This window comes from Musa acuminata, chromosome BXJ1-11 (assembly GCF_036884655.1).
Source record: "Musa acuminata AAA Group cultivar baxijiao chromosome BXJ1-11, Cavendish_Baxijiao_AAA, whole genome shotgun sequence".
Classification (NCBI taxonomy): domain Eukaryota; kingdom Viridiplantae; phylum Streptophyta; class Magnoliopsida; order Zingiberales; family Musaceae; genus Musa; species Musa acuminata.
The window spans coordinates 7,064,925-7,076,889 of NC_088337.1; the positions used below are offsets into that span (position 1 = coordinate 7,064,925).

Below are 11,965 nucleotides of genomic sequence, written 5' to 3' on the forward strand. Positions count from 1 at the left end.
TCGGGTCGACAACTATAGCAAAGTAATAAAACACTTAGAATCAAATAAAGAAAATGTCAAAAATCAATCTATTATATAATAAAAAATTATTAAGTTCCAAAAATAAATTCAAATTGTTTTATTTTCTAATTAAATGTTTTCAAGAACTCTCTCCTCTTCCTCCAAGCCTTCAGGCCTGCACCATAATTACAAGTAAAACCTGAGGCACACTGGATTCAATCTGAGAAGACTTGCACACAAGTCTGAAGAAATTGTAAGCTGCATTTGGTTAGTAGAAAACAGTTTTTGTGGCGAAAGCATCACATTTTTTCCCCATTTCTTTGGTTTGAAGATAAGGCAATGTCTCGAGTCATAACATCTTAAGGAGAAGCATTGGACACGTCAAATTCTGTGCTGGAGAACTTCCATTAATACAAATATCACACAATTCAAGCTAATGTCTGTCTCTACTTCCAAGTTTTTCTTATGATCAGATAATCTCATTGAAATAATGAAAGAACATAATGCAAGTAGAATTTTCGTAGAAGAACTTGATAATAAACAACGTCACGTTAAGCTTAATTTGGTTCTGTACATGCTTCCCACAACCTTTCTTGGAGATGGATCATTTGGCCCCCTGTCACGCTGGCCAGATGTGAAGTATAGCCAGCCATTCCAGAAGGCAGCCAAGGTAGTCTTGATTCGATATGGCATTCGACCAATTACTGACCATTTCTGTGAGTATAAAAGAAATAACATTTGGTAAGGGAAATATAACACCCGATGTAACAAGAATGAAATAAGCCAACAATCATAGAACCATTGTGGAGGGCATATGATGATTCAAGCCACAACTTGGTGTTATGTGGGTTTGGAAAGCATTAATATATCAAGATATTCAAAATGTTTCCAACCGTTGAGAATGTAAAAGAAAATTATTCTATTTCTCAAGCAAGAACAAACAAGAGAAAAGATTGCTTACCAGGGAATCTAAATTAAACCGGAATACTTCACCAAGTAGAATCATCTTCTTGGTAATTGGGTGTTTCATTGTAGTGCCACCCACAACAATAATTGAGTTGTTGACGATAACCCATGCAAACTCTATGTGGGAATTTGGTAATGGCATGGGAGGAAGTTGCTTCCATTTGTTTCCATCAGCCAGCATGTAAACATCACCATATTGCACCTGGACAAACAGATAAATGCACTTTGGAAACATTAATATCGAACATTTAACGTATGAGCATAAATGTTTGAAGTATGGAGATATAAGCTACACGTTTGTTGGAACAGAAAAGGTCACTAATTACCATACCCTTTGTATAGCCTTGCCCTTACATGCCATAAAACCCGAGATATCTGACTTTCGTCAAAACTACTGATCTACCAGAAAAGCCTTGAGAATAGCAATCAGAAATAAATCCCTAAAGAGTATTGTTGGACACCAAGTTACTTCGAACACACAACCTGTTTCATATATGAGTGCGAGTATATAGGACATCATTTGGCTTATATAGTACATACACGTTCTCTTAGAGCAGGAAGGTTCCTATTAAAACATTCCTTCTTGTTCCAGGTGTAGCCATGTTATGTGGTTCTGGCATCTTCCATATCACATCCAACAAAACAGTTATGATGAATCTAAGATAAAACTCCTAAAGTGAACCTTACCAATCATAGTTTGCTTTCTCATGTCTTTCTTTATTTCCAGATAATGACAAGTACTGTAATCAGCTCGTCAAGAGGGATAATAGAAGAAAAACAGCCCAAGTGATTGGCATACCATAACTTGGAAATACCACCATTCGAGGCTTTTAGAGGGTAAAGTACTCCGGAATCACGTCATACTTAAAGGTGGATAACAGGAATGATCATCAAAGAAGACTTGCTTAAAAAGCTGTAATAAATGTAATGACCATTTGCTTAATGGAACAAGTGATCCTCAATGAACCAATGTGCAAAAGGATCAGCAGATCATCTAGAACTATTATCAAAATTCTGTTGTCGTTACCTCTGTTCCCATTGTGTTTCTGTGCCATGTTATAGTAACTATCATGCTACCACTATCCCAATTATGTTGATGTTGAGATTCTTAATTGGGCTAATCTTAAATGCTCAATTTTATTTTATACCCTATAGATATCAATTTTGATTTCATCCCAGTCTCACATACTTTTAGATAAGTTCAGTACAGTTTGCACAACATTATAGTGATTGAAAAATATTCTGTAACTTATGTTTGCTACACTTTTTAAAATTATTAAAAAATATTATTTGATGTAACACATGATAAATATGAATGACAGGCAGAACGTTATTTGTTTTTTATAAGCTTGATATACATGGCACAAGTAGAAAAATGCCAAGAGAATTAGAAAATTTTCCAGTAGAACAGTTTTCAGAAGATATCCAAGGCACAAATAGTACTAAACTATGTTATTCTAAAACAGTTGAGTTATTCCAAACAGAATAAAACTACTTCATGGAAGATGAAATTACTTTGCGTTGAAGTAGGCAAAGTATGACAACTTAAAAAAGATAGTACCTCATGTCTTCGAGAACATTTGTATATAGGTGATCCAGGCTTAGCCATAAAATCACCCTCTTGACCACCGATAACTAGCAGTTGATCATTAGCAACAACACATGCCCTGATGGCAAAATATAATAAACCATGAGAAATAGAAAATTACATTTTCATTATTCTATCTTCAATGAATTACAAACTGACTTATTCTGCAAAGGCCATTTACTATCTCTACAAGTGTCATAGAAGTGCAAAGTTATTTTTAATATAATAAAGGTGGCCATCACAAAGAATAAAATTACAACAAGCTCTGAGTTGGCAATAAGTTAAAGCTACCAACCTCTAAATACTGTTTGACAGATTAACTGAAGTAAAACTTCCTTCAAAATAAACCACCAGGTGAGGTATTCCAGTTACAAGATATTCTGCCAACACTATCTATGACTGATAGAAAACATCCAAATTTATGAAACAACATGAAAATGAAGAATTTTAAAAGAATCTTCTAAGAAAAAGATCCTGCCACACCTATTACCTACTGTGAGTCTATAAAAATCATATCAAAGTTTAGTGGGAGGTATTAATTTCCACCTAATTGTCACGAACGATCGTCGCGCACTCGCAACAACTCCGTTCAACGAACCGTTCGTCGCTCACACCTATATGTACAGCTGCTTGATAGCATGGTTTCTCTTGGTTTTGGGTCATTTTGCTTGTAAAAATATAAGTTCAAACAAGCTGCAGCGTTACAAAGCGACCGCTCACCGAACCAAGCAAAACAGCCCCAAAACAGCTCCGTTTTCGCGTGCCGCGGGCTGACTTCTGGAATCTGCCTCTGCTCACCAAAACGTCAGTCATCTCAGCCCCTTTGAACCCCCCGGGTGGCACAGGGCTGGATGGGGCTTCAGATATATACCGGGCGTTGAACACTCTTTCGCAAGTTCGCACGTTGCCTTGACAAGAACTTGTTGTCGCGCCCGGGACCAGGTGAGCGGCTGTTTGTGGGCTTACAGCTGTTCGTTCAACTTTCTAAAGCCCTTGTTTTCCCCCTCTCCCTCTTTTCTCTTGTGCACGCAAGGTGCTCGCTGAATTGCTTGTAAAGCTTCCCCTTTTCGCGAGACGTCAGGACTTGTCCGTCGCTCGTTCTTTCGAACTAATCAACTTTCTCTTTTTACAGGTCCTTCGGGACCTGCGAGAGGTTACAAGTGGGCTGATCCTTGTGGAGCAATATCGCAAGGGTGAAGCGCGACTTAGGCAACGCAAGCTAAGTTTGCATCTTTGCCGCAAGGGTGACTCGCGACTTAGGCAACGCAAGCTAAGTTCGCGTCTTTGGCCGCAAGGGTGCCTCACGCCTTAGGCAATTCTAGCTAAGGCCGTGACATAATGACATCTCAAGTCTGAGGTGTTAAACCAAAATTTTGGCAATATAACACGTAAAAATTATGCCTGATACATATTATGTGCAATGTTGGAAAAATGCCTGTGAGGACCACCACGTGGTATAGGTATCTCAGTTGTCCATTCCTTTTCCAATGCCTTGCCATCCTTTACTGCAATGCTCCAATGATCTAATCCAGGTTCATGACGATCCTCTTTGCTGCCACCCATAACATGCAGTCTGCCTCTCCAAAGTTGAGTTGCTGGGGCATACCTGAAAATTGAAATGCAGAAAAAATCCAGATGAAGCTGCTTATGTAAAAGAGATCTCTTCCAGAGATGACTCCGTAAAAATGCAGGAGTTAGCCAGACACAATGTGCTAAATTGCACATACCTAGGAACGGGTAGTGGGGGCAATTCACTCCACTCTTTCGTCTGTGTATCCAGCACAAAGTTGCGATTAGTAGGCCCTCTACATTGTGGACCATATTGTCCTGTGACAGCATAAATATATCTTCCATCCGTTGCCATTCCCAAGTGAGAATTTGCCATTTCTCTTGGCATTTCAATCCTTCCACCCCATGTATTATTTGTGAAATTGTATATATCAACATGAGAATGCACCTAAATGATGAGCGCATGGAAGAATATGATATTAGAATTAAAAGGTTAGGCATCAAGTACTTCAACATGAGATATCAAAATGCTTGTAGAAGCATGAAATTCACAAATTAAGTTCAGAGCACACTAACTAAACTCAATAATCAAAGGCTAAATGTTGTACTAATCAAACACCAGCAAAGAATAAGAATTAAAAGCAGAGTCATCTATTCTAGTTTAGATATACTTCATTTGGAAATTTGAAACAACTACAGCATGTCAATGTAGTCTAAAGCCTAGAAGAATAAGATAAGATACTAAAATTTTCACAAGTCCTTACATAATCAATGGTACCATATCCTGCAAATATATAAAACAGATCATTAATTTGTACAGCTGCCCCATCTAGACGAGGTACAGGTGCTTCAGGCATCTCTTCCCATTCTATTTGCGGTGCAGGTAAATCAGCATAAGTTGCATTAAGATATCTAACTGACAACTTGACATCTTTAGAGTCTCCTTTTGGCTGCAGTTAAAAAAAATAAAATCAAATTGCCACCCTCCCAAAATATATGAAGGCATTGAAAATTGAAAACAACTAAATGCACCTAAACAAGACAAATTCCAGGATGCATCAGCAATTTGATTGCCAAAATTAGTTCTACAAGCAAAATAACAGAAGAATATTTTGTTGCAAGTCCACAATTTCCTAAGCAAAATTTGGACAAAGAAGCACAAAAAGCACTGCCAGCATCATCAGGAAAACTAGAGAAACTGAATACATGGATTAACTGACAGTACAAGGAGATGTTACAGGGAGAATTGGCCCAAATAAGTAGCAATGCAGAAAGGTCTAGTATCATTTGCAGCGGCTACTATTTTTACTTATTTTTCACACTTGAATAATGAATCTTCAAGGGAATAAGCATAAGTAGAAACTACTTCTTGTCCATGGTCGGAGGACAAGAGGAATATTCTAAAAACAGTTCTTTCATATATACAGGCCAATAGCAATTCATTCAATTGAAAAGAAAAAAGGCGGACTGAGGTAGAATAAAGCGAATCCCCTTGGGAATATTTTGAGAAGACAATTCCGCACAACTGCTGCATCAGTCAGAAGCCAAAGCAAGAGAATTACGTTTATTAAAGGAGTCTTCCGAAGTATACATTACATAAGAGAAATTTTCAAAGGCATATGACGATATGCATGAGATTTCCATATTAAGTTAAAGGTTGAAAGACGTCATATAATCCTTCCGATAACAGAAACGAGGTCGCCAAAACATAATCAGAATAAATTATGCTTATTAGATAAAAGCAAGCCCCGGTGCATTGGCATGTAAGCAAAGCTAAACAAAGCCAAATCCGAAAATGTAGATGGACCGATGTAAAAGATGGGCCTTTCCAAACATGGTTTATCTTTCTCACTAATATTTAAAGCATCTGAAATCTAAAAGAAAAACCTCGATGAACTAACAACGCAAGCCTCATAGCTTTGCCATTGTCTCCACTAGACGGAGCAACAGAAAGATCGGCAGATCGAATTCAGATCCGACGAGAAAAGAAGCAACATTGTATCCAAACCAAATCCCCTAGGTACCAGATTCGAGAACCGAAATTCCGACCCCAAACAAAGGCATCGGGATGAAGATCGAGCTTACTTGCTTGGCCTTGGGTGTGGAGAGGCCGAGGGAGAGGTCGAAGGAGGTGGGCCAGTAGGAAAACGAAGAGGGAGGAGAGATGCCCGAAGGCGATGAGGAGGAGGAGACCCAGAAGAAGTCGGCGAGGAGGACGATGGCGAGGAAGACGACGCAGGAAAGGAGGAAGACGCATTTCCGTGGCGTTTGCTTCCCGCTTCCAGGTCTGGCCATGGGTCCGAGGAGGGAGGAAGAGAGGATGAGGAGAAGCGAGAATGGAGTGAGGGGGAGGGGGAGGGGGAGGAGGGGAGGAAGAAGGGGTGGAGAGGCGGCGGCATCCGGAGAAGAGAAAATGGTGGGCGGACAGCCGTTGGTTTCGTGCTCTTTCTCGTTTATTTCTTGTTCTGGTTGTTTCGATGATCCTCCTTTTCCTCTCTCTCCTCGCTCTGGTATTATTACTGTGAGCGGGCGCCGGGGTTTGTCGGGTCGGTGCGGGGAACAGGTGGTTTCCGGGAGTTCGACTCGAACAGCTGCGCGTGAGCGGAATTTTAGGCGCCGAAACAATGGAGGCTTAGAAAGCAACTTCACAAAAAAAAATGCACGTGAAGATCTCGTGCAGCGGTGCGAGCGACGATTCCTACCCTTCCCAAAATCTGTAGGTTGAAGCCACTAGTGTCAGAGCTTCCGAGGCTCTCCCTTATTTACACACACCTTATACAAAAGTTGTGCATCATTTTGTAATGCAAAAAATGTCCAACGTATACAGTCTGAAGATTAGTTAAGACATCCAAAGAATATGATGTAAAATAATGCATATGATAAAGTTGTGGCCTTGGGGACATTAGGCTTCCTAAACATTCTGTGGATAATTTTGCTTTGGAAGTGAGTTTAGATGCCATAGATTCTTATGTTTTTCTTAAAATAAAAATAAACTATGCAAGGAAAGCTGTGAAAGAATAAAAATAGGTAAACGTATAAAATTTTTATGGTGTCCGAGCTCCGAAGAGTTTAAAACATAGAGAGGCAAACAGTTAATTAATTTAATTAATAGATTAAAGTAATGTGATCAAAAGTTGTATACTGAGTCCAACGTCCGCGCATGCCCTCACATTGAAAAGAAACAAAATAATGTTAATTGTCATCTATGAATAGTAAGTGTCAGGAGGCACATCTTGAAGTGCAAGCAGCATTAACAAAGCAACCATAAAAGACATAAATATATAAAACTAGCTCAATTAATCGATCAAGTTATAAAGAGAAAAAAATAAATATAACTTAAAAATTATAGTCTTGAAAACCTTCGGGTTTCAGGTTCACATTGAACTAAGAAATTAACATCACAAAACAAAAGGTAGACATATAAAAACCAAGCTAACATCACGTCAGAAATATTTTATTTGTATCAAGAAAAGGGCGGAACGGCCACGTACAGCACCAACCCGCATGGGCAAGGGAAGCAGGTGATCTCACTGGGTCTTGTGCATGTGGCGAATCAGGTCGATAACACGTGAGCTGCAAGTAGGGAAATAGAAATTAAGCAAAATTTTGCCCAACTCTTCTAGATGTCCACAGTATCATTCTTGATGCAGAGAGAATAGTTCGGTTACCTGTAGCCCCACTCGTTATCATACCAAGACACAAGCTTGACAAACTTTCCATTCAAAGAAATTCCAGCCTTGGCATCAAAAATGCTTGATCTGCAAAAAGCAATTTAAAAGCTTAACCAACATGATCTGATGAAGACAATACATCGACATCTTTGATACGGAAAGTTTAGAGTCATGCGCAGAGTAAATTCAAAGCTTGTTATTTAATTGCTTTCAGAATTAAGAATTCCAGCGTTGACAGCACCTCTTGTCTCCTACAAAGTCGGTGGATACCAAGTCCTCCTCCACATATCCCAAGATGCCCTTCAGCTTTCCCTCAGATTCCTCCCTGTGATGCAACCAATCAAAAAGATTCTAGAATGCTGAACTTAGAAAAGTGTCCATGACCCACGCTTCGGCTATGCATATGCTATATAGCAATATGATCAGTGGAAAGTTATGTTTGTTAAGGTAATAGTTAAAAGATGATACAACCACATCCTTCTGATGACTATTCTATTACCTTCCAGCTGACCTACTTAAAGAACCCGATACAGTCAACATGTAAAAGAAATGAATGGCAACTTGATTCAGTCAATACTTAAAACACAGCAGACATAGTCATTGTCATTAAAAGATACAAATTATCTACATCAACTTACTTGATGGCAGCCTTGATCTCCTCATAGGTGGCTTCTTTCTCAAGCCTGACAGTGAGATCCACAACCGACACATCAACAGTTGGAACACGGAAAGCCATACCAGTTAACTTTCCATTCAAAGCAGGAAGCACTTTTCCAACAGCCTATGCGAGTGATTATCAGATCAAGTTAGTTAAAAATGTATTTATGTCCGACTAGTCATGAACAAGTTTTTAATTGTCAAGTAAACCAAGCAAAGAGCAATTCAAATGGATATTCTCTACCATTCACATGATCTTGTAACACAAATGAACCAAGAAATAAATCAAAATAGTTTACCTTCACTTCCACTACAAACAATATTATGGTGGAAATGCATATACAAATCATTCCTCATAGGACTACTGTAAAAGAACCAACATTTACCTTTCCATTCAAAGCAGGAAGCACTTTTCCAACAGCCTATGTTAGTGATTACCAGATCAAGTTAGTTAAAAATGCATTTATGATGTCAGATTAGTCATGAACAAGTTATCAATTGTCAAGCCAAGCCAAGCAAACATAAGAAGTAAAATTATTCAAAAAGGTAATATAAGCAGTAAAACTTGAGCAATTCAAATGGACATTGTCTACCATTCACATGATCTTGTAATGCAAATGGACCAAGAAATAAATCAAAATAGGACACCTTCACTTCCACTGCAAAAAATGTTATTGTGGAAATGCCATACCAGTGAGTTATCTTAACTACCAACCCAAGGATTTAAAGATTGACCACTGTCTGCAGATTAGCATGCATAAAAAGTAGCACTATTATCTACATGGTCTAATGTGATCGCCCTTGTGCATAAATGTTTACTAATATATTCTTAATCAGTCCATCATTATAGGGTATACATAAGTCACAAAACATACAGAAACCAGTCAAACGCACAGTATATGTTGAATACTTGAATATACAACTAAATGACTAATAAATTTGGTTACTCTAATAACCTTTGCAGCACCAGTGCTGCTAGGAATGATGTTGAAGCTTGCAGCTCGTCCACCTCTCCAGTCCTTACTAGATGGTCCATCAACGGTTTTTTGAGTAGCTGAAAAACAAAAGTAAAGAACACATTAACAGCTTCAGAAAAGTTACTGAACTTCAAAGAATCAAATATGTAAGGTGCAAATAATAATTACCAGTGATAGCATGAACTGTGGTCATCAAACCCTCTACTATTCCAAATCTATCATGGACAACCTGGCACATAAGATAATTAAACAAAACCAATTAATATCAAGTTCAAGATTAAAGACAGAAAATAGCCAATGTCAAAATGTGATTTACCTTGGCTAAAGGAGCAAGACAGTTGGTCGTGCAGCTTGCATTGGAGACAATATTAATGTCCGGCTTGTACTCATTTTCATTCACCCCTACAACGAACATTGGAGCATCCTTGCTGGGAGCGGAGATGATGACCTTCTTGGCACCACCCTGTTCTTAGATTAGAAAGGTCCAATAGGGAATTCCAATTAATTCCAGCAGTCCAAGCACTAGTTTCATGATGAAATGAAAAAGTACATTGATCCCTCAATTTCATAGAAAGAAAAAACTGTGAGATACAATTGAATGATAGAACCAGTAACGCCTAGGTCACAGTTATAAGTAGGACGAGTTTACATGGCATATGGCAATCTTCTACAATGTCACAGATGTGAGTTTTACCAGCTTTCATTTGCCAATTTCAACTAAAACTATCTTTCAAATGTCATATCAGACTTTCCACAAAAGAATAAAAAGATAGGAATAGCTAACTTATGAATGATTTCTTGATACATAGCTGACATGTTAAAATATATTGAAGTGACTATCAATCAATTGCGAAGGACCACATCACTTTAAGCATCAAAGTAGGTCCACAATATAAGTAGCCCAGGCTATTTGACAGTAATGAAGCAGTTAAAGGAATGTATAACCTAAAGAAATTTCCGTATATATGAAACTATAATGGTTGGGAATGAATAACATTCAGAGTCAATCATCAGTGGCGATATTAATAAAGAGACAAAAATGAATCACATAAATAAAGCAAATCTAGAATGACCATAACCTTAAGGTGAGCAGCAGCCTTGTCCTTGTCAGTGAAGACACCAGTGGATTCCACAATGTACTCAGCACCGGTCTCACCCCATGGAATCTCCTCAGGATTCCTAAAAACCATAAAAGTTTCAATGCACAACTGATGATAACATCTAAACACCCCTGTACCGTTTACCAGAAGAGGGTTAAGAATAGGATACCTAACTCCAAAAACAGTAACTTGCTTATCGCCAAAGAGAAGAGTCTTGGAGTCCTTCACCTTGATCTCGTGATGCTTCCAAGATCCATGCACGGTATCATACTTAAACATGTACGTCTGCAGTGCATTAACCAGCCAAATAGTATCAGATTGAAGGAAAAAAATGGAGCAAATGTAAAGATCTTGCAATTTACGAACAGACATATATGAAAGGCAACAAACGCTGTCATATCATTTCCAAATGAGATGAGGATAATTTCAAGTTGCGATAAGGTCAAAACCCCAAACAGAACAAAAATATCTGGAATAGTCATAGTCAACCAGATGTTTAAGTGTTTCCAATCTGGTCTACAGAAAACCACTAGAACCAGAGAATTCACTGTTAACCACGGATCAGGACATATACCGATCCACATATCAAGAATATCACAAGAAGATTGAAGCATCCGATGTCAACAAACATAAACGAATGGGGAGATAAGCCATCAATCCAGCCATTGCTGAAATCACATTATCGTTAGATCTGCACTCTAGATAAAGATTACTAAAATGACATAGTACCATGTAATCGGTGGTGATAAAGGGGTCATTCACGGCGACGAGCTCCACATCGTCGCTTTGGAGCGCGACTCTGGCGACCAGCCTCCCGATCCTTCCGAACCCTAGCAAGAACCACATGATCGGATCAACAAGGCCCTCATCGATCAAATAGATTTCGAAAACGTCGGGGGAAAACTAACCGTTGATGCCGATCTTGATATTTCCCGCTGCAAAAGAAGAACGTAAGAATCACAACCGGATCACATACGATCCAAAAGAACGAAGATCGAGGCGATCGAGGAAGGAGATCGGAGGCTTACCCATGGTGCGATCGAAGAGTGAGAACACAAGGTGAATAGGAACCGAACGGGGAGTGCGGGTTTCAGCTTCGGCTTATATAGGCGAAGACGTTCGCTTAATCGATCAGGGTTGCTTAAAAAAAATACGAAATTGAACGAAAAATTAAATAATACTTAAAAAAAGATACAGATTTTCTACCGTCGGATATGATCAGTTTTGTCTTTGATGCATATATAACTGATGTTACTTTATCCTTTTAGTTAACTACCATTAATATTCATCCCTATAATTTAAAAAATTATATTGATATTCTTGTAAAAATAAAATATCTAGGTTTATTTATCCTAACATCATCATTTTTATCAATGAAAATATAAAAATAAATTATAAAAATATAATTTTAATATTTTAGTTGATGATGATGAATAATGTTATGTCAATGATGATGTTATTGTGAACTAAGAGAGTGATAGAGAGAGGTGAGGGTCA

The 11,965-nt window shown here is 38.4% G+C and overlaps 2 protein-coding genes across 2 annotated transcripts; both read right to left on the minus strand.

The window, feature by feature from the left end:
- Positions 1 to 372: 372 nt before the first annotated feature.
- On the minus strand, positions 373 to 6,425 carry LOC103970727 (kelch repeat-containing protein At3g27220-like). The gene is made up of 7 exons (XM_009384632.3): positions 6,149 to 6,425; positions 4,828 to 5,013; positions 4,282 to 4,511; positions 3,990 to 4,160; positions 2,528 to 2,633; positions 962 to 1,168; positions 373 to 714 (listed from the first exon to the last, which is right to left on the minus strand). The coding sequence occupies exons 1-7, from the start codon at positions 6,356 to 6,358 to the stop codon at positions 547 to 549; spliced, it is 1,278 nt and encodes a 425-aa protein (XP_009382907.2). The 5' UTR covers positions 6,359 to 6,425; the 3' UTR covers positions 373 to 546.
- A 918-nt stretch (positions 6,426 to 7,343) lies between these two features.
- Positions 7,344 to 11,592, minus strand: LOC135597108 (glyceraldehyde-3-phosphate dehydrogenase 2, cytosolic-like). The gene is made up of 12 exons (XM_065089629.1): positions 11,497 to 11,592; positions 11,377 to 11,403; positions 11,198 to 11,298; positions 10,638 to 10,753; positions 10,448 to 10,547; positions 9,685 to 9,831; positions 9,537 to 9,597; positions 9,348 to 9,445; positions 8,373 to 8,515; positions 7,976 to 8,059; positions 7,732 to 7,821; positions 7,344 to 7,636 (listed from the first exon to the last, which is right to left on the minus strand). The coding sequence occupies exons 1-12, from the start codon at positions 11,498 to 11,500 to the stop codon at positions 7,591 to 7,593; spliced, it is 1,017 nt and encodes a 338-aa protein (XP_064945701.1). The 5' UTR covers positions 11,501 to 11,592; the 3' UTR covers positions 7,344 to 7,590.
- Between the last annotated feature and the right edge of the window lie 373 nt (positions 11,593 to 11,965).

What these genes read in the sequence shown, in the direction of transcription:
- LOC135597108 (XM_065089629.1), bottom strand. An exon ending in CACAGTTCATGCTATCACTG is followed by an intron (nt 9,446 to 9,536) that starts GTAATTATTATT and finishes TTTGTTTTTCAG; the next exon opens with CTACTCAAAAAACCGTTGAT. An exon ending in GACTTTGTAGGAGACAAGAG is followed by an intron (nt 7,822 to 7,975) that starts GTGCTGTCAACG and finishes TGCTTTTTGCAG; the next exon opens with ATCAAGCATTTTTGATGCCA.
- LOC103970727 (XM_009384632.3), bottom strand. Translation starts at nt 6,358, where the DNA reads ATGGCCAGACCTGGAAGCGGGAAGCAAACGCCACGGAAATGCGTCTTC. An exon ending in CCCCCACTACCCGTTCCTAG is followed by an intron (nt 4,161 to 4,281) that starts GTATGTGCAATT and finishes TTCAATTTTCAG; the next exon opens with GTATGCCCCAGCAACTCAAC. An exon ending in GGTTTAATTTAGATTCCCTG is followed by an intron (nt 715 to 961) that starts GTAAGCAATCTT and finishes TTATACTCACAG; the next exon opens with AAATGGTCAGTAATTGGTCG.